General features: G+C 39.0%; 1 protein-coding gene across 1 annotated transcript in view; it reads right to left on the minus strand.

The window, feature by feature from the left end:
- LOC107044274 (telomerase reverse transcriptase) overlaps nucleotides 1-23422 on the minus strand; it is a gene marked incomplete at its 5' end in the record, with an annotated part of 58465 nt that overhangs the window by 10781 nt on the left and 24262 nt on the right. The window contains 1 exon segment of the mRNA XM_015266073.1: nucleotides 19573-19766. Within this exon segment, the coding sequence (XP_015121559.1) occupies nucleotides 19573-19766 (194 nt within the window).

The raw sequence follows: 23422 nt of genomic DNA on the forward strand, positions 1-23422 counted from the left end.
GGTGCACTGAAACAACCAAAAAGTAGGGGAAAATTAGAAGAAATAGAGACTTGGGAAGTCAAGGAGAGGCAGGAGAATAAAAGAGTGGAAGAAGTATTCGGAGTTACCAGGTATTCAAACGTGAATTCATCCACAGAATGCTTCAAATACGGATGCTTTCTGATGGAGTATCTTGGTGGGGAAACGGGGGGTCCGAGTCGTTCCCACACACTTTCCCTGACGGGTCTTCTCGTTGAGCCATTGAACCGAAATGTCTTCACGGGGGACCCAGTAGAGGGCGCAACACGGGTTCCAGGACGGTTGCTGGAGCGCAATGGGCAGGTTCGAGAAAAATGTCCAAGCTGGTCACACTTGAAGCATCTTTTTGGAGCTTCAGGAGTGGTTGATGATGGGCGAGGTCCTACTGGACGGGATCTCTTGCAGATTCCACAGTTACAGGACGTTCCACACGCGGCGAAAGGACACTTTCGGGAAACATGTCCGGCTGTTCCACACTTGAGGCACTTTCCTGGATTCATCTTGGTAATTTGGTGTGTTGTAACCTTTTCACTCAAAATTTTGGAGAGGACTGTGACNTTCGAGAAAAATGTCCAAGCTGGTCACACTTGAAGCATCTTTTTGGAGCTTCAGGAGTGGTTGATGATGGGCGAGGTCCTACTGGACGGGATCTCTTGCAGATTCCACAGTTACAGGACGTTCCACACGCGGCGAAAGGACACTTTCGGGAAACATGTCCGGCTGTTCCACACTTGAGGCACTTTCCTGGATTCATCTTGGTAATTTGGTGTGTTGTAACCTTTTCACTCAAAATTTTGGAGAGGACTGTGACTAACTGGGGGCCACAGGCACTTTTATATCAAAAGGTGCAACGTCGACAAATATAGCCGCCGTCAAGTCAACCCCGACATCAACGTCACCTGAGGTCATCGTCCGGCTCGAGTTCAAGAACTTGTGATTTCGCAAAAGCACGGAAGCCGATGAATTTTACAATGCCCTTCGTAATGCTGATGCTGGGAAGCATGGCATCTGAAATAAGGGGGGAGGGGCATGTGGTGGAAAAGTTCATTCACACTCCTGGAATTTATTTTGAATCTGTCGGAAGACAATCTGAGTAATCAGGTATGGAGCGTAGCTGCATCTACAGATGTATCACCCTGGATGTTGAGGGCTGATCAGGTTCGTCGACATCTTTACCTGGCAAAAGAACTCTGTCGAGGGGCGGGAAAGGTGGGGAGAATTTTAAACTCATCGTGGAACAGTGGATTGAGGACTTTGCGGGGACAAAAGATGTCATTCTTGGGATGCTGAGTTCCACTGAGTCAACCAAGAAACGCAGAGGGCTCATTGGTGGTCTAAGGACCGTTGCCAAATCATTATTCGGTACTATGGATGCCCAAGATGCACAGTTAATTGATGAAAGACTCAAACGGCTGGAGGATGGTGTCGAAGGGACTTTCAGGAGTTCAGCAAAACAACTGGAGATAAGTAACTCGACACTCTATCAGCTGGGTCATGCGGAGATGATAAAAAAGAACGAGGGAATCTTGATGCAGTCCATGAAGGAGGCTGTGAGTGAAGTAAATCATGAGAACACGATAATAATGAATAAAATCCACGTGGACGAACATCTCATGATACTGGAAGCAATCTACACTGGAGTACTCAGGGATGCTGCGAAGATCAAGAAGCTACTTACTGACTCCAGAGGGTTGGTGTTGGATACAGGGGTGTTCACAGAGGACAGTTTAGTCACCCTCCTTAAAACAGCGAAGTTACCAAAGGGTTTAAGTTTCCCCTTTGAACTCGAAGTAGGCGGGATGTATTAACTACAGGAGGTATCCATCGTCAGTGTACATGCATTCGGCTTGAAAATTATTACCATGGTAGAAATACCACTCGTCAACTTCCAAGCGTTCGATGTTTTGCTGACGCATGGGATTCCTGTGCGGACAACGAACGGCTATCACTCGTATTTGGAGGCGAGGAATGAACTTCTGGTAATTTACGGAGCGACACAGCAGTTCGTGCCAATCACCGAGGGACAATTAAATCGCTGTAAACAAATTCGAGGGCAATACTTATGCACTGAGTCTTTGCCAATACAGAAGGTGAAGAATACGAGTCCGTGCGAGGTGCAAATGTTTATGAGTCCGGAGAAGATGCCCAATACTTGTGTGGTGAAACACCTCCAGCTTCAAGGGCTCACCTTTATAAAAATGAGGAAGGACAACGCATGGTTCTACGCGGCTCCGGAACCTGCGGGAATAGTAGTCACCTGCGGTGACAAGGAAGAACGGGATACTCTGGAGGACTCAGGAATCCTGCGAGGCAAAGATTCCTGTGAGATAATTACTTCTGACAATATAAGAGGCCGGAAGTCACATGAAGTGACATACAACGCTCATGTTCATCCAAAGTTGAACTTGATGTTGGATGACGTCACTATCACTCAACTAGAGCAACGGAAATTCAACCTGAGCGACGTCCAGCTGACCAATGTTGTCGGAAACATGAGGGAACTGGAAGGGCTTCACGTACAGCTGGAAGCTGGGAAGGAAGATCTGAATCTTGTGAGAGAAAAATTCGACTATCGAGAGTTCCTCACACACCCTTCATCGATATTCACCGGAGTGATGGTGATTCTAGCAATCATCACAGGTCTGACCCTTTACTGCTGGTGTCGGAAACCATGGCCAGCGCCTAGGAGGGAAGCAGCGAACTTTGAGAATACCGTAAGAATATATGCATTGTAATGAATTGTAAATAATTGCTGTAAATTGTGTCAGTTAAGTATTGTGTCGATGAGATAGGGTTAGAATAGAAAATTTCTAAGGGTAGTAATTTTCTTCCCTGGCGGGGAGGAATGTTATGCCCTAAATAACGTTATGAAATTCCCCTGTTGATCCGGATAATACGAGGACACGAAAGTGGCATATAATATCCGAAACAAAACAGAGAATGAAGAAATATAAAATAACGTCGAATATTCGTGCATTAAATCCACGTATATTCGACGAATGTAGATAACTGGGGTGCAGCGTCAGCACTTTGCGCCCCGACGACTGGCCTTCGCGCGCGCTGGGAGACGTCACCCGATGCCTCGCAGGTGTGCGACGAAGAACAATGACCTGATGCAATCGAATTACACGGGTGCATAAAAGACTGGTGAATTCGTTGCTTCGGGGCCAGTTACTCGACGAGTCTCGAATTACCTTTTTTAAACTTATTCTCGCCTGGTACCTTCAGTATCAATCCGGGTACTTATTTGTTTAATAAATGGTAAACTAATCACATAAGTTCAATTTCCAATAAAGATAATTATTTCTACTATCTATTCGCGTGTAATCAATCCTTACATCGAACCCAACCACTCGGGTCCATAACAGATATTTTTGACCTTTTTATTTTACTTAAATTTTCTTTCCCCAAATTAACTATTTATCCATAATTACTGGATTATTATTATTGATCTGACTATTATTCTTATCACGATTATAGTCATATAAACATGCAAAGATACATTTTGTACGAATCACTTGGTGATAGATTGAACAGGTGATGAAATTCTATAGGCCATGAGCATGGCAAAAAACAAGAAAATAATAGAAAATGGGCATCGAACTATTAGAGCCGTGGTTAATAAAATACTGCCACTGAAGGACTATCGAGAAAAAAAGCAGCACCCTCGATTCTCATGGCCAAAATGCAATTTTAGGAATGAAGCTAGATATAACTTCAGTTTGATTGAAGGAACCAGCGGACTACCTTAATAGTCCTGTGGACTATTTACTATAAACTATTCTGTAACATGAATGTCAATACCAGGTTTTCAAAAGCTGTTATTTATTCAACTGCTTATTTCTCGAGAAGTTGTAGATTTATGGGGTTCATTGAATATTAACAAGGACCTCTTTAGATAAAGTAAAAAAATTTATATGATACGTGTGTGTAACCGCATGGGTTTCAGTTGACTATAGTCAACTGGAAAGTAGCGGGTTTCGAGCGCCTATCCACACTCAACTAAAACCCGAAATAACGCATGACGCGCATACGCATCACCTATTAAAAGAGAATAACAAGGAAATCTAACCTCCGAATAGTGAATACATGGAATGACTGAAAAATGAAAAAGTGATTTTCGAAGCAGATAAAATGAGCCAAAATCGTATAATTCCTGATAGTGGTGAAGAGTTAGGCAGTGAGGAGGATTTATTTACTGATGAGGAGGAGTTGATGGGTGATGTGACATTTGGAGAAAATGGAAATGAAATATTCTCCAATGAAGCAACAGCAGGATCGCCAAAAACTCCTTCTTCGATCAAATACTGTAACTTAAGGGCTTTATTGAATTCTAATGATCAAAATAATGTCAAGGAAACACAGAGAAAAATTATTTTTGCTTTTCAGAGACGTCACAGAATTCACCGAAACTTCACTGAAATTTGGTAATTGATTTCTAGAAATTAGTGATAAGTCATTGAGAATTCAATAACGAAAATGAAATTTTTCAATCACACTTTTTTATAATTACTTTTTTTAATAGATGTGATCTTTTTTCTTCAGTGGGAAAGTGGGTGGCTTCGCCCCCTGGACCCCCTTTTCTCGTGGGGGGCTTCGCCCCCCACACCCCCCACTCGCCCCCTTCGCCACTCGCCCCCCCCTCCAACCGCCTGCTTTCCGCACTAGTTACGTAATGTACTATTGGTTGTTTCTAAACGGAAAAACGAGAGATTATGCTACGTAAGCTTGATATCTCTTCAAAAAATTGTAGAGAGAAAATAAATGAATAAATACATAAAAAATCTGAGTTGAGGACCTTTGGATATATCGAACTTCTATATATAGGAGTTCGAAGAGAAACAACCAATTACATGCACGTGGATATCAAGTTCCATAAAATTATTCATGCTCGTTAGAAATAGAGCTTTCATTCCATGGAGAATTCTTAAAAATTCAAAAAACAAAAAATAAAAATGGTCGATTGGAGGCCAACGAAGCCCATGAAATCAGTGACTTACAAACAGGCAATTCTCACATGGTAAAGAGAGTGCTAATTGACTAGATGTAATCTAAGAAACACTTGAATTAAAAACAAAGAAATTCAAGAAGAAACTCAAGTTGCTTGTTTTTTGGAACTGATGATATTATCCATTTGCTATTTGAAAAGTCATATGAGGCTTTAGTTTCAAGGAAAAAACTGTAAATGGATGAAAAAAATATCTGAAAAAATCCAGTTGAGTTCAACTGGGTAAAAGAAAAATACGTCGATTTTCAGTTCTTCAATTATAATGACTTATTTCATAAAGTGATAGGCGTACAATAAGCCAACGAGTCAAGGCATTAACAGCAGCCCCTTATAAGGCAATAGTAGAGAATATTACTGAAAAAAAAAAAATCTTATACATCTACAGGGGAACAATCATTGAACAAAATAGGGGGTCCAGATAATTGGATAGATACCCAGCTTACACTTCAACATTGAGTATCACTTGCAGAGNGTAAAGATGATTTCTATACTTCGTGAATTATGGAGGATTTTCAATCGGAAATAAAAGCATCTACTTGTTAAGTGTCTAAAATCATTTCTCTAGAGGAGAAATTCTTCAAATTTAGCGCTAATTTAGAAGGCTAGGGAAACCAATCGCCGGAAAATCCCAACGTTTAGCAAAAATATGATAGAAAAGTCTGACAGCTTCATTTTNCTATACTCTTACCTTTTTTTAAAATATAAGGGAAAAAGGGCTTCATTTAAGGATAGGGCTTCAGTTGAGACGAATTTCTAATCAAGACATTTGGAGTTGTAGTGGGAATCAAATTTGAATTTAAATATATTTTGTTTAACTACTCGGTTTACAAAAACACGAGCGTGATTTTACAGAAATCTAGATAGCTAAAATTCCTATCCCTGGAATGATCTGAAGGATTCAAATTTGGGTTTACAAATTTTGCTACTCAAAATTCGGTCTGTTAGTTATAAATTATTCGATGTATTTGTAGATCCCTGGGTAAATCCGTAATTTCCTCACCAGCAATTAGTCGCGCTAAAGGCTATTATGGATACTTTCACGGAAACACTTTCTTCTACTCGTTGATATTTTAATGAATTTTTGGCAGTTGAGTTTGAAGATTTTAAGAGTTTGGTTGAGACTGTCCACAACGCGTTACAATAAACGAATTCCTTATTTGCAAGAAAAGTCACCACTCTCGGTTAAAGAAATTTCATTCCCGGATAATTTCAATTGTTCGTAACTTACTATTAATTCAGTACTATCCCGTGTAGTCGAAGGAAGGATTGAAAAACCGGACCGATTAAATGAACTATTTCCACCAGAATTGTTACTGCTCCGTCGCTACTTCAAGACTGTTTAATTTTGATTTTTCTCACACTTTTATATGAATTTTGGGGTCACTTGTCACATGGGCTACAACGAGTCCATTTTTAATTGGTGGAAAATGTCGTATGACTTTTCCCACTCTTTTGATTTTTTTGGGGAAGTAGTTCATTCCGTTTTTTGGGGTCTTAATTAATCGGTTTGCAATCGTTCCTTCGCGTACGAACCTTAGTATTGGGTAATTGGGGCATGCTGAGTGTGTCATTTCATCACTTTTGAACTCGATTCCAGTGCCTTTGGAATTTTTAATTGAGTTCAAGTGATGAAATGTACTCAATTTAGCTTACAATTGTGGGTTTGGTTCTCAATTACATGGGGTTATAATGTAACTTATAGTTATGATCCTATATAAAATTTATTCTAGTCTTAAATTTCTAGTATAAAATTTTTGGACAGTAAAGATGATTTCTATACTTCGTGAATTATGGAGGATTTTCAATCGGAAATAAAAGCATCTACTTGTTAAGTGTCTAAAATCATTTCTCTAGAGGAGAAATTCTTCAAATTTAGCGCTAATTTAGAAGGCTAGGGAAACCAATCGCCGGAAAATCCCAACGTTTAGCAAAAATATGATAGAAAAGTCTGACAGCTTCATTTTTAGGTTCATATGAGCTGTCCGTGACCTCTTTTCGGGATCAAAATTTTCATCAGTGAAGGAGAAATGTGAATCTAATCAAAATACTTTTTTGATGTCATCGTACAAAAATCCGGTATAAGGACTTAACTCTGAGGCTTGAACAATGTCCTTATGTTAGATTTATGTTAGGGTATCATATTCCTAAATTTAATTCAAATTTTTTAATAATTTTGATCAATTTAAACAAAAAAAAAAGAAATTTTTACGAGAAATTTATATAGATAAGTTGATGTATAATATCGAAAGGGGGACATCTAAGAATATTTTTCTTACTTATTGTGATCTTACGATTTTGTAACGAATAGGAAGAAAACATTCTTCCTATCAATTCCAATCTGCAGGTGCACTGCTTGAGGAAGTTATTTCATATTGATAAATCGTGCTTCTCCAAGAGCAAGAATGAAGGAAAAATTTTCTACATTGGTATAACATGTATTGTATTAAAAACAAAATTCAGGACTAACCTTGTAATTCCTTTATTTTCCAAGGATTTAATTAGAAAACATAAGAAAATCGTTTCAATCAATTATGTATTCGTGATTTGAAATAGCTCAAAAATATATTTCAGTGAATAAATGCTTATTTTCATAACTTTGCGCTATGGTTAAAAATCATGATGTTTAATCATGATTATGTATGTAATCAATCATTTGATTATTTCTTATTATTATAATGAATATTATTATCATTCCTTCCTGAATAAGATTCAGATATAAAACCCGGTTTTGTGAGTATTAAGCGATAAATGAAGTTTTCATTGGTTATACCCATGAAAATCTGCCCTCAAAAAGAAAAATGTATGATGAAAATTGGTTTTTGTTTGATTTTCCTGTCAATTTTTTTTTTTTTAATAAAATATGTGAAGCTTTGACTAAGATTCACATGAGAAGGTTTTATGGGAAACTAAATCCAGCAATACTACGCGTATTTGAGATTCAACGAAGAAATTGGATATATCCATTCAAAACAAATTTTCAATTTAAAGTTCCCTTTTTCTGAACCGTTCATGGTGAGATGAGACAAAATTCAATTTTGCAACGAACAGCCTTGTCGGACAGCTCCGCAAAGTTGTCATTTGTGATTTCATTTTCTCATCAAAAGTTTTGTAAATTTAATTCATAATTGATTTATGCAAGTAGAAAAAATTGCAACCTCTGACATAATTTGAAGGTCAAGTATTTGTTAGTAATTTTTTTGAAAAAACATATTCAAGTTGGAAGTGGAAACTGTTTAACATATTTGACGTTCGGCAGTTATAGCCTTTATAGTTTGAGGGATATTTGACGGGAGCCCATTCGGTTTAAGAAACGGCACATTGGCTTTGTGAGGGATGTTTACATGTTTTTTCATGTAGAAGATGGTGAAAACCAAATAAAGTTGAAATATATTCTCATATTTACTGTAATTCACTGATTATTCAGTTATGTTGGGAGTTATGAGCACTTTCTCAACTCAATGAATGAGAAAAAATAAAAAATGAATAAATAAATTAAATCTGAGCCAGAAGCATCCATGTGCTTATCAAGAGATCAGTATTGAAAACCTTTTTAGTGACTTGACATCATCCACAACAACGTGAGGATTTATCTCAACGTTGATAAGTCAGGAAACCATGGATCAGTTTATTTATAAATGATATTATCCTTCATCAATTTAATTGAGAAGAGTAGAAATCCGATATTCAGAGTTGGACTTTGGAGAGGGAATGTTTCCCCGAATATTGATTCAGTGAATCTGTTTTTGTTTTATAAAATACGAATTGCTGATTCGTAATTTTAATCAATTATTTATATTAAAAAACAACCGAATGTTTGTTGTATCTTATTTACCTGTTGATAATACTCTCTAGATACTGGTCAGGTTGAAAGCCAACTCCACTTAATTGGAATCATCGTTTCACTCATTAAAACATCCTCAAAATATATGGGATGCTTCTTGTGTCCTTGGACACAATGACACATTCAGGATTAACAATGTTTGATCCCAATAACCTGAAGATTCTCAGTTTTTAAATATTCGGTCACTTTGACAGCGTCTCGAAAATTATTTCACGAGATTTTAAGATGATTTTCATCCGAAAAATCAGGAAAAAACCTGATAAATAAGTACGTGATTCCATTTTATTTTCTGTGGAAAGGAATCAAACTTTCCAATGCACTGGTAGTCATTGCCTCCTTCGTGCAATTGTCACCAGTCAACAAATTATTATTATGAAGTTCTTCCACATAAACTAATTGAGAACGTTTATTAAAAATATCATAGTACTACAAACATTCATATTTGTTTATTTATTTATTCATTATTTACTATTGCCGATTTCAGCTAGCGTTAATATCTGGCGTTAGCCAGTTAGCCCATTGTCAATGGTTTTGGTATTTAGTTATCAACGCACTGGTTGTCATTGCCTCCTTCGTGCAAAAGTCACCAGCCAGGACACGCAAACGTGACTCACTCATGTCGAGTACACGCAGCCGTAAGAGAGAAAAATTACAAAAGTAATTTTAACTGAAAGAATTGAATATTACCTTTCGAGGCTACATCGCACTTGTAGAGCAATAATTTCTCCAGTTGCGACATTTCTCGTAGGATTATTCCTTCAGAAGACTCACTTTTTTCATTTTAATATCTATTCACACTATAATAATGAAAAAGTTAATAATAAATTGATTTTGAGTAAATAAAGTTGCTCTCTATTGGCGATGCCAAAAGCGATTTTTCGCCCTCTACTGAGGGTTTCTATCACTAGCCTATGGCGGAGCCTACCAGATGGTTGGGCGCCGGAATGTATGGTTATACGAAATTAAGAACTTTGCCTGCCATTACCTTATCATTATTGGACTTTCGTAAATATGAATATCAATCCAAAGTTCAATTTGACATTTTGTGATATTGGAGACTTACTAGGAGATACTAGGAGACCAATTCAAGCAGGAGAGGAGGTATTATTAGCTGAATACATCCTCATCTGGGGTGTCAAAAGTTATAAATAGAATTACGTAGAAATTGTATCAGCTTGTCGTCAATCGTCACATTGGAATAATTACCACAAAATAACTATAAAAATTCTGTTTGAGGAAAATAAGAGCTGGCTTAGGTGAAAAATGTAAACACATTTTTGCGACACTTCTATATATTTATCGGTGAGGAAAGTCGTGTGTTTTTTTTGTTTTTGATCGTTTTATCTACTCCAATACATTTACTGATCGTCAATCATATTCGAGTATACGCAATCTGCATTTTAAATATTGGATTTATCTAGGGTTCGAGTTGATAGATTGGAGATGTTGAGCTGTACAGACTTGAAACACCAATGGGGCAAGGTGAAATCAAATGCTGATTACCCCAAAATCAGGTAGTGAATTTGGAGGAATTTTATTGCATGAAGGTGGAGAAGGTAGAAAACACAATGATCCAAACTCCCAAATTTTTTTTTAAATACATTGATGACAGGTAGGGAAATTGTGAAAGCTCAAGTTTGATTTATCTTTAATTTTATAGTTTGGCACACAGCAGACTCTTTGATCATTTTTTTATAAACATTTGTAGTCATTTTTATGAGTAAAATGAAGTTCACTTTGTTTTGATATGAAGTTGGTCACAAAATAGGACGCGACGTTGGCTATTTCGCCTTAGAGTAGTTCCGAATCAGTCCGTTTTTCTGGGTATAGCGCCGGAAACACTTTTGGCATCGCCAATCATGTGCCTCTTTCGAGCACAAAAAACGTTATGAAAACGACAGGTCTGTGGGGGCACTATCAGGCCTTCATGGCGCATTTTTTCGAATTGCTCTCTAAACTTGTGACTCGATCTGCATGATCAGCGGTACTACAAGTAAATATCAGGATTGTAATCCCGAGAACGAGACTGAAATATAATTTTTGGACATTACACACCGAATGTAGTTGGTTGCATGGTAAGAGAATCCCCGCGCCGTGTATTTTGCGATTTCATGAAAAAACAAGTTGGAGAAAATAATTAATTCCTCTTTAATGGCTAATTTTGAACCTTCAATAAATGGGAAAATGCGATATAAAACAAGCAGGGGCTCGAGCCTATTCGACAGAAGGCATGCGACCGTTTCTTTTCGCATTATGAGTCTTTTTCTTCTTTTCATTTCTACCAATTCCATTGGTAGTAAGCTTCCGAATGGATCCGTTTCTCGTGCCCGTGACAGGCATACGCATGTGCTTGTCACAGGCCCGAGTACTAGTACTTTGCATAATACAAGGATTTCAATGAAAAAACAGAAAAAGGGGAATATAATATCTCGAACACTTTGTATGAACAGGTGTAGATGTTTTGATTGATCTAGGTAGAGGACATCAAGACGAATATTTTGAAAAAAAAATAAATGGAATCGTTTGCAAAGTTTTAAAGATATTCAACATAATAGATTTTCAGAGAAAGTTGAATATCTCCAAAACTACTGGTGCGATGGAGCCCGTCTATAATACGAACCTTTGTTGTCACAAGAGGAAGATTCTGTCCAAATTTGAAGTTGATATTTCGATTTTTCCACACGTTAGCGCGCGTACATGGATTTTAATGAAAAAACAGAAAAGGGGAAATATCTCAAAAACTTTGTATGTACGAGTATATATGTTTTTGTTGATCTAGGTATAGGACGTCCAAACGAATATTTTGAAACAAAAAAATATAAATCGGTCCAATAATTCTAAAGATATTCGTGAAAACCCATTTAGAAACGAATCGCTTTATCTCAGAAACTACTTGACCGATCGGGCTGAAATTGTGCACAGAGACCTATAACCTAACAAAATTGAAATTTTTTTTGAATTATTTTAGCTACTTAATTACTCAATTTTCTAAAAATTGACCATCGACAAGGTGGCGGTGGATATATTCACATACAGACATGGTCGACAAACTTCGTATTTTTACGTTTCAGACCATTCTACATTATTTCCAACGAAAATTGGAGAATGTGAAAATCGGACGGTTACAAAGCTTCCATTCGGAAGCAAAGGAAACAATGATCAGATAAAGCAAGAAAATTTTGAATTTTGAAGTTGTGGGTATGTGTTTTTTTCTCCAGGGAATGTATCAATTTTCATTTTTTATGTATAAAATGCTGAGTTCTATGCATTGACAGAAATGAAAATTCAAAATTAAATTTATTATAAATTTTGAGCGATATTTATGCCCTGACGTACAGGGTCCCTGCCAGGCAGGGATCTAGTTAAATGGACGGCTCTTTTCGAAATTGCATATTTCCGAAACTATGGGTAATAATTTAACCAAGCAAACAAAATTAACAAGAGGGATAATATAGGAACAATTATATATGTTTTAATATCATCTATTCACCAAAAGCGATCAGATTTAAGTGATATTAAGCGTCCGACACGCTTGGTAACAAAAGCGCCCGGTACGTGAGAGGTTATATACATGCAAAAATCGACTTTTCAACAGTCACACAAAAAATCATGATTCAAATAGAGTTAATTATAGCTTTCACAATCCATGTTGATGGTCTCTTGATGCTGTCACGATATGATCAGAATCGCACCATTCGGTATTGAGATACAGCATATTGTTTGTGAGATTTCTTCCAGGAATAGACTTCTCAATAGACTTTCAGTTTGAAATAGGGTCAAGGCCCATATTCACCGTATTTTTTGCCTATTTTTATCCGTAAATTCCCTAACGGACCTATGTGAGAGTCAGTAGAGAGTACGGTGATTTCTCTATTTGTTCCACGATTAGAGAGTAAGTAGAGAATGGGTAGAGAGTTGGGGTGACAGGGCAGATTGTCTACTCTTCAATGCTTTGAGAGAGTAGATAGCTGAGACGAGGGATATGCTGACCCTTATTAACTATGGCCCTTGAGAAATTTGACCCTCGACTAACCCTTGTACTTGGGACCTGTTTGAACTCCCGGAGCTCAAACTTTTGGACGCTGGAATGTTTTCAGCTGAAAATACTCTGATTTCATTTGAAATTTTTTAATTGGATCTTTGTGACCCCTATAATTTCAGACCCTTAATATTCCAGACCCTTAAATTGGGACTCTCAATAATTCTGACCCTTGAAAATATTGAAAAGTGCAACTTTTGACCCTTAAACCTTCAGACCCTTAGACTAGCCGTACTATCTACTCTCTACTGTTGTAGAGAGTAGATAGTCGGGATCGGATGCATAGTGGGGGCTACTCTCTACTCTCTACGCATCTAGAGAGTAGATAGTTGGCCGGAGGTGCGAGGCGGGGGCATTCAGACCCTTATCGTTCCTCATGACCCTAAATGGTGCTGACCCTTGAACATGTTTAGAGTGAAATTTTAGACTCTCAAAATTTCTGACCCTTAGACCAGTCGTACTATCTACTCTCTACAACAGTAGAGAGTAGATAGTTGGGATCGGATGCGTGGTGGGGGCTACTCTCTACTCTCTACGCGTCTAGAGAGTAGATAGTTGGCGGTAGGTGCGAGGTGGGGGCATTCAGACCCTTAATTTTTAGACCCTTAACGTTCCTCATGACCCTAAAAATTTGACCCTAAATGGTGCTGACCCTTGAACATGTACAGAGTGAAATTTTAGACTCTTAAAATTTCTGACCCTTAGACTAGCCGTACTATATACTCTCTACTGTTGTAGAGAGTAGATAGTTGGGATCGGATGCGTGGTGGGGGCTACTCTCTACTCTCTTCGCGTCTAGAGAGTAGATAGTTGGTGGTAGGTAGAAGGTGGGGGCATTCAGCCCTTATAATTTTAGACGCTTATAATTTTATAGACCCTTATAATTTTAGACGCTTATCGTTGCTCATGGGCCTTGAAACTCGAACCTAAATGGTGCTGACCCTTGAAAATGATAAGAGTTAAATTTTTGACCCTTAATATTTCTGACCCTTAGACTAGTCGTACTATGTACTATTTACTGTTGTAGAGAGTAGATAGTTGGGATCGGATGCGTGGTGGGGGCTACTCTCCTCTCTCTACTCTTCTAGAGAGAAGATTCCTTACCTCTATATATAAGATGCCATTTTCCCCTGCGCATGCTTTCTAGCAAATAGATTTTCGGTGTCAGGTATCACCTGTGGGAATCTCTCTGAAATGTTCGGGGAGGGGAACATATACTCATGAAAAAAATTGATGTATTAACACATTGATTCATTACCTTTATTGTGGGTTTATTTGTAGGTTGACACTTTTAATGCAAGGGAGTATCGAGTTATTTTAATGAGAGTGGGGATACCAATTATGACCATTCTAATGTGGCCAGGATAAAATTACAATATGCCGGTCATGAGTTACGCAACAATTATAGAGATTTCATTTTATTCGTCGTCGGTTCCAATCTCCTCTTGCTCGACACTGGATTTTGCTCCACGCTGCGAGGTTGATGGCGTGGTATCCATTGGCCTCTCAGTTTCAAGAGGATCTTCTTCAGGTGATTTTCGTTTTTTTTTTTATGTTCTATTCGTCGGTTGCTTGGCCTTTCGCTTTCTCGGGAGTTGTTCCTCTCCTTCATCTTCCAGTATTCCCCTGGTCTTCGCTCGGTTTCGGTCTGAAGCGCACTTTTTGCCCATCATCAGATGCACCTTTGTGGCCCAATCTTCATCCAAACCCTTCAATGGAAATTTTTTCTGCATCTTCTCTAAGATAGCTGAAATTAAGTTATCATTGGTTAGAGTACCAGAACATTCGCAAGTGTGAGAGAGTGAAAGACAGAGCGAGAGCGAGCGAGGGTGAGCGAGAGATAGCGACGGAGAACGATAGACGGTGACAGAGAGCGAGAGCGAGATAGAGAGCGAGAAACAACAACAGAGAGCGACAGTGAGATAGAGAGCAAGACAGCGAGAGAGCACCTCTGACTTTGGCGATCTCTTCGGCCGTTATTCGACGCATCCCGTTTTTCAGCTGGAACTTGGACGGCTTATCGTACATTATCACGAGCTCTTCATCTGTTCACATCTGCGTCATGGTCAAGTTGCACCAGCGGCCCAGAGTTGTGGAACTCATGATCTGCGACACCTTCAACGTGGGAGCTGAACATTTGCCGGTTATTTTTACCTATTTAGGACATGATTTTATTAAGCTTCGGCGCGAATATACATACATGCCAGCTGTGTCCGTCTGATCCATTCAGTTAGGCGGTTGTCTATCACTCAACATATTGAGTACATGTGTTCGTAATCGCTACCCAATTTTATTTATGTCGCGCCCTGCAATGACTCGAGTTTATCGCATGCTGCGCTTTGCACAGCCTGCTCAAAACTCGACTTCTGCACGACTTGACATAAAATATTATAGAGAATAAAAAAGCATTATGGAAAAAATTGTGTCGAAGTGATAGTGCAGCCCATCGCTATATATACTGTAAATATTGCCGTAAAACATTGGGTTTGACAGGGGAAACTGATGGTCGCTGCTCATGTGTTGAAGGTGCAAAGAGAGTTAGTTCATCTTATTATTTGATCATCGATTTGGCTGCTCAAATTAAAGAGTTGTTCACCATCCCTGATATCGCCAATGCGTTGCAATATAGATTCAATAGACAGAAAGTCAATGCAGAGGAAATTGAAGATATATTCGACGGTGAGGAATACCAAAAATTGAGCGAAGATGGACAAATCCTGTCAAATACATGGAATTTTTCATTTTCTTTCAATATAGATGGTGTACAGGTTACGAACTCATCTAAAGCTAGCGCTTACCCGATTTGGGTGCACATTAATGAACTTCCCCCGCATCTGCGCACAAAACATATAATGCTGGCAGGAATCTGGATCGAAGACGTCCATCCATTGGCTAACAGTTATGTCAGCCACTTTGTAGAACAAGCAAAAAATTTGTATGAAAAAGGAATTACGTGGACACCAGAAGGTGACACAGAAGTTTGCAGTAAGTTTATACCTGTTGTTTTCAATGCATTCCATTGCGCGTCCTAATATCCTGCGGATGGTGCAATTTAACGGCGAGTTTGGCTGCACATAATGTCATGCTGAAGGCGAAATGTTAGATCCCAACTCAAATACTAGATTTTATCCTGTTGGCGAATATGATCAAGGAACCCATGCGTCAATAAAAAAAGATGCCAAGGAAGCCTTGAAGATAAGGAAAAACTTTATGGAAAAAAATCGTTGGGATCCAGAAAAGAACATGGCTCACCGAGGCGTAAAAGCAGCTACCATTCTGGCTTCACTCTCACACTTTGACTTGCGAAAAGGTCCTGTTGTTGACAGTATGCACAATGCTTATTTGGGGGTGATGAAACAACACACAATGACACTACTGGAAGGTTTCGGGAAACCGTATTAGATTGGGGGTCCTAAAGCGAGAGATGAAATTGATAGGAGGTTACTTTCGAGTTCCCTGCCGAGCCGAGTTTCTCGATATCTCAGATCTATTAAATACATGAGTCAATGGAAGGCCACGGAGTGGCGTAACTGGGGATACTACTGCCTGCCATGCCTGGAAGGTATCTTACCTGAAAAATACCTAAACCATTTAGCTTTGCTTTGTGATACATTTTATATTTTGAATTCGAAAACGATTACTCGTGACGATCTGAGGCGATGTGACGCTTCATTTCAGGTTTACATGCAGAAATTCCAGAATTTCTTCGGCAAGGCTGCAATGACATATAATGTGCATCTACTTTCTCACACAGTCGAAACGGTTCGGAATTGGGGGCCGCTTTGGACAAATAACGCATTCCCGTTTGAAAGTATGAACGCAAGAATTATTGATAATATAACTGGTCCACATGGCCGATTACTACAAGTATTCAGTCGATTCTTCATGAACAAATTCATCCAGTTCTCTTCCTACGATGAGACACTTCGAGCTGAGACGAGGACATTTATAGCAGACCTATTCAATATCTCTATGGAACGCAATCAACAAAGAATTCAACACTGCCGATTTACAGGCCTTGGAAGTGAGCGTAGACGAGCCCCGTCAACTAAAGAAAGAGACATTTTGAGGACAGCTGGATACGAATGTAAAATTCTCGCTGAATTCGATAAAGCGCGCATCAACGGCGTCGAGTACAGACGTTGTGATTTTCGACCTGATACTAAATTTTCCAATTCTACCGCATTGTGTGAGGGTATCAGGTTTTGCGAAGTGGTCAACTTTGTCGAGTTCACTCAGGGAGGAGCCATTGTGAGAGAACTGTTCATGAGACATTTAAGCAGATCGACGTATTTTGAAAATACCACATTCTTGCACAAAGTGGAGAAAATTAATCAAACAAGTTTTGTAACGATTGATAGAGTCCAGGCACCAGCATTTCAGGTGACGGTAATGGATACCATCTATGCTGTATCACTCCCGAATGTATGGGAAAAAGACTGAGAGTTGTGCAACAAAGAATAGTCATATAATTCCATAACAATGCTCCGTTGTTTCGGCGCATTCCTATATTTGGGGACGATATGGAAGGTTGAATCGAGTTTGAAAACAGAAAATGCTAATGTCAATTTTATGTAAAAAAAAAAAAGACATGAGAGGTGTAAAATGGTATTCGGAGTAAAAGGAAAAAAAAATTAAATTGTTTTATCTATTCATTCCTAACCTACATGTAATAACAATATAAATAGAGGCGACTGAATTGAAAATACCTGAACTGACAATAAGAGTGACATGAGAATCAGGAAAAGTAGAGATCAGCACGAATCAATTGGAAAATATGAGTGTCCAAGGATTCAAGGAACCGGAAAATTAAGGTCAATTAATTATCAATAAGAGGAGGGAGGAATATAAACATTAGAACATTAAAATGTCAAAATTCTTAATAATCATTGGATGGAGCGTCAGGAAACCAATCGGTCAACTCTCTGGAAACTGTAGAGAGGAGAGAGTAGCCCCCACCACGTATCCGATTCCAACTATCTACTCTTTAGAAAGGTAGAGAGTGGAGAGTAGCCCCCACCACGCATGCAATCCCAACTATCTACTCTCTACAAAAGTAGAGAGTAGATAGTACGGCTAGTCTAAGGATCAGAAATATTGAGGGTCAAAAATTTGACTCTTATCATTTTCAAGGGTCAGCACTATTGAGGGTCATGTTTCAAGAGTCATGAGGAATGATAAGGGTCTAAAAAATAAAGGGTCTGAATGCCCCCGCCAAGCACCTGGCGCCAACTATCTACTCTCTAGACGAGTAGAGAGTAGAGAGTAGCCCCCACCACGCATCCGATCCCAACTATCTACTCTCTACAACAGTAGAGAGTAGATAGTACGACTAGTCTAAGGGTCAGAAATTTTAAGTCTAAAATTTCACTCTGTACATGTTCAAGGGTCAACACCATTTAGGGTCAAATTTTTAGGGTCACGAGGAACGTTAAGGGTCTAAAAATTAAGGGTCTGAATGCCCCCACCTCGCACCTACCGCCAACTATCTACTCTCTAGATGCGTAGAGAGTAGACAGTAGCCCCCACCATGCATCCGATCCCAACTATCTACTCTCTACAACAATAGAGAGTAGATAGTACGGCTAGTCTAAGGGTCTGAAGGTTTAACGGTCAAAAGTTGCACTTCTCAATATTTTCAAGGGTCAGAATTATTGAGAGTCCCAATTTAAGGGTCTGGAATAATAGGGGTCTGAAATTATAAGGGTCACAAAGATCCAATTAAAAAATTTCAAATGAAATCAGAGTATTTTCAGCTGAAAACATTCCAGGGTCCAAAAGTTTGAGCTCCGGGAGTTCAAGCAGGTCCCAAGTACAAGGATCAGTCGGTTAGAGGGTCAAATTTCTCAAGGGCCATAGTTAATAAGGGTCAGCATATCCCTCGCCTCAGCTATCTACTTTCTCAAAGCATTGGAGAGTAGACAATCTGCCCTGTCAGCTCAACTCTCTACCCATTCTCTACTTCCTCTCTAATCGTGGAACAAATAGAGAGTTGGACTCTCCACTGGATCCGCTAGGGTATCCCAGAATTGCCCCGAATCCATGTCCATTAACCCGTTTACGGGTATACTAATTGCGGGCGTAAAATAACGTGAAAAATTGCAATTTTGAGGCCAGGTGAAAGGTCATAATCCCACACATATTGGAAATTAGGTCTCAGAGAGAAATAATGATGATCAGTATCTAATAATAAGGATATACCGCGCCTCCCTTTTGGTGTTCAAAATCACCATATGGCGACCAAATCTTCCAAAATGGCGGCCGAATCCCATTCTCGAAACAAACACTGATTATAATTCCGACAGAAACAGCACCCACTCGAGACCTAATTTCCGCCATGTGGGAGATTGCGACCTTTCGTCTGACCTCAAAATTGTAATTTTTCATGTCTGTTTAACCCCCCCCCCCCCAATTAGTATATCCGTAAACAGATATAAGGAACATAGTTTCTGAGGACTTCTGGGGAATTTAGAGATACAAATAAAAAACAAATACGGTGAAGACAGGCCCTAAAAGGGATGGTGTAAGAGAACCAAAATTCAATCTATTGGGAAATATATTGCTTGGTCATTAGCAACAATGACTGTGCTCGCTTATAGGCATTGAAATCTACCACTTACTTTCTGTTACTTTACAATCTGAACTTAGACATCCATGTCGACTTACCTTTCTGCAGATTCTTTGTTATCAGTGACGTAGAGGAAGTCATCAACGTATCTTACCAACCATCCGTCCTGTCTGAATTCTTGGAACTCTTCCATCTCCATTGTCCCGTAGTAGATGTTGGCCAAAATAGATGATAGACTGAGACCTTGACCCACCCCACGATTGAGTCTGTATCCAGTGTTACCGATCACTACCTAGAATATATGTATGCAGCCGAATGAAAAGATGATTATAAAGTACATTATTATCAACCAAATAGTTTTGTAGCAATTCGACCCTCTATGGATACACCACCTGAGTGCTACTTCGACGGATGTGCTGGAATAGTTTATTACCCCACCGCTCATTGCTCATTCACTTTTGATTCAGAACGCAATATCGAAGTGTCACATCTTTAAAGATCCTATTCTGAACAGATTTATACACGTCAGATTCGTATTTGATTCGTACAATTCAACAAAAAAAATTATGTAAAATCTCGAAAAAATCAAGTGTGAATCATGTGATTTTTTGGATGAAATGAATATACAGTACTATTTCATTGTCAATTCACAACATTTCGCTTATTATTTAAGCTTTCTCAGGCTCCGGAAATAAATAAACATACCAATGAAAAAATACACATGACAGTCCTGACCTAGAATAAGACCATTTTGTAAAAATTTTCAAAAATGAAATGAAAATTCTTAATAAATAACCAAATTGACTAAAATGAAAATAATTCGACAAATCATAATAATCATCAATCTGCTGGTTCAGTTGCTTGTTGAAGATGAAGTAACTAGCTTCAAAGTAGAAGTTGATTCGTTCAATCAGTAGAGATTTTGAAGCACGCACCAACGGCGCCTACTTCTCCCAGCTTTCCGCCACAGTTTTCCTCTTGAATAGCTGGGTGGGGATCCCAAGACCGAGAGATGAGGCCCAGATGAGGAAGAGTTTCAAATTTTCCTTGTTCATAATGTCTCCCAGAGGTTGGAGCGCTGTTTTAAGAACACGGATTCGAAGGTGGGGGAGGTTTACTCGAGATTGAAGGATGAGATATCACTGGAGAATATGTCTGAGTTAGTCTATTGGATTCCTTGGGAGTGCTCCGCTACATTGGGCAAACTAGACAGAGACTAAGTGATCAGATTCTTCAGCATAAGTATAACTGCACTCGAGCTAGAATCTTGAGGAGCGCGAAAACAGCACTGGCAATTAACCATTTCGATGAGGGCCTTCAAATTTGGAAATGCATCGATTCTGGATACAGAGATGTACTGAAAGAAACCTAAAATATCTCTGAAATGATACAGATTTCTCAGCATGACACGTTGAACAGATGAGAAGAGACCCAGAATTTAAACTGGATGGATCGAGGCCTGCCGGCTAGATGTAAGAGTCGATATCGGTATAGGAGGAATTAATGGTAAGGAGTCAGTGTGTAGTTACGGATCCCGCCGCATTCACTCACCCTCATACACCAGTCACTCTCGATCAATCAAATAGCGATCTGTCACATCAGGCTCATGCGGCAGCACCTGACGGACACCTGTCAATGACAATGTTTCTCACATCTCACCAAAAGCAACTCTCTCGGGCACTTGTCTTCGTGGTCTCGTTCCGCGTGTATCATAGTAGTTTTATCACAGCCCAGCATCACAGTAGTTATCACAGCACAGAATCACAGAATTTATCACAGCACTTAATCATAGTAGTTGTCACAGCACTTAATCACGGCAGTTTTTTATTTCAATTAGAATACAGTACAAAACTCACAATTAAATGCAACAATGAACAACATAGGTGCATCACAGCGCGGCTTCAACTTGATACTAGCTTTGCTTTTCTTTTATTATGGTATCATCTGCTATGGTAGGCTTTTGTTCAGTGCATCTCGTGTAGTCTGTTAGTGCTAATTTTTCCTGTATATAGTGTATACTAGCTATGGACCCCGGCTTCGCTCGGGCAAAATAGAAAAAAATAAATATCGAGATTATGTTAAACGTATTATTATTCTTGATTGTTTTAGAATACTCCAGAATTTTCTTCATTTGTTTGGAAAACCCTTGAATGGAAAATTTTAGAATTATTCAGAAAGTTTTAGAATTTTTGGAAAGTTTCTACATTTAGATTTCAATTTATTATGCAACAGGGTAGAAATAAAAATGAAGGTGAACATTTATGACATCATTATTATCGACGGTGTTTATTTTCGACGTCCCTTCCACACCCTCCACGCAAACCCAAGGTGAAACCCCAATACTTTAGAGTGAGAGGTTCAAGAGCCTTTGCTCTGCCAGGTATACGCCAACTATGCTCATCGTTATAAAATTGGAAAAATTTTCTCGAATATACTAGAAAAATCGGTGAATTTTCTCGAATTTTCTATAAAACGAGAATTTTTTTCAATTTTCTCGAAAGAATTTTCAAAAACTTGAGAATATCCTAGATTTCTCTGGAAAGTTCTAGAATTTTCCAGAAAGTTCTAGAATTTTCCAAAAAGTTCTAGAATTTTCCAGAAAGTTCTAGAATATTCTAGAAGTTTCTATGTTTCATAATAAACTATGCAATGCAGCGCAACAAATTCTAATCGTGAGCTTTTGCTCTGCTGATCGTGAATCGACGGTGTTTATTTTCGACGTCCCCTCCACACCCTCCACGCAAACCCAAGGTGAAACCCCAATACTTTAGAGTGGAAGGTTCGAGAGCCTTTGCTCTGCCAGGTGTACGCTGACTATGCTTATTGTTATGGAACTGGAAAATTGTCTCGAATATTCTGGAAAAATAGGTGAATTTTCTCGAATTTTCTATAAATTTTCTCGAAAATTTGAAATTTTTTCCAAAAACTCGAGAATATCCTAGATTTCTCTAGAAAGTTCCACACCTCTCCAGAAAGTTCCAAAAAGTTCTCGAATTTTCTAGAAGTTTCCACGTTGCATACTGAACTATGCAACGCAGCGCAATAAATTATAGCCTAAAGCCATCTGGGGACCTTAAGCTATTTAACAGTGAAAACCCCATCAAAATCCATTCAGTAGTTTTAGCGTGAATCGCGAACACAGAATCGGCAACAGATTTATTATATTTAAGATTAGTGACAATATAACACGTTATTCTATCGCGAATAACATACCTTCGCCATCCAGCAACAATATTGATTTCTTTATTTACATTTTTGTTCTTTCGAGCCGGATACTCGAAGGTCGTGTTTGTTTTGAATCGCAGGAATTTGAAGAACAGTGGACAGTGAGGAGCAGTGCAATCACCTCAGCCGAGCAGTAGAAACATCATCGAAGCGCCATCTCACGCTCCGTCACCTTACGGCCGATCTCATCGGCGCTTCGGGGTAATTCCCTCATTAGTCGGTACAGGTATCGCAAAGCATTAGCGGTCGATCATTAATCGACAGTAGTGAACTCACCGTCGATCACTGATCAGCACAAAAAAATTGTAGGTATTACCATTCAGTTATCGCTTTAAGAGTAATTTATCCCCAGCTTCCACTCATTCATGGAAATCCGAGCGCTCACATCATCATCGTCATTTCATTTCGCTATTCTTATTGTGAATGTTTCGGAGAGAAAAAATTGATTCTTTTGGAATTGTTCAGTACACTCTCATGCCAGTAAGAATCAGTTGAGACGTTCTCCCACTACTAGCACTGCATCACGTAATCAACGAGTCCTCATCATGTCGTCGTTCTCTGGCAGGATCGCTCTTCAGGCAAGTCGTGCAAAGTGTATCGAGCAGTTCATAACGACTTGCAGAAGAGTACCGCATTGAATCTTGACATAGCGACAGTGCCGTCACGTCTCGACATCCTCGAGCTGAAGTGGAGAGACTTTGAGAAGCAGCACAAGAAGTTGCT

The sequence above is a fragment of the Diachasma alloeum genome, unplaced genomic scaffold, assembly GCF_001412515.2.
Source record: "Diachasma alloeum isolate Michigan unplaced genomic scaffold, Dall2.0 Dall_scaffold_00708, whole genome shotgun sequence".
NCBI classification, from domain to species: domain Eukaryota; kingdom Metazoa; phylum Arthropoda; class Insecta; order Hymenoptera; family Braconidae; genus Diachasma; species Diachasma alloeum.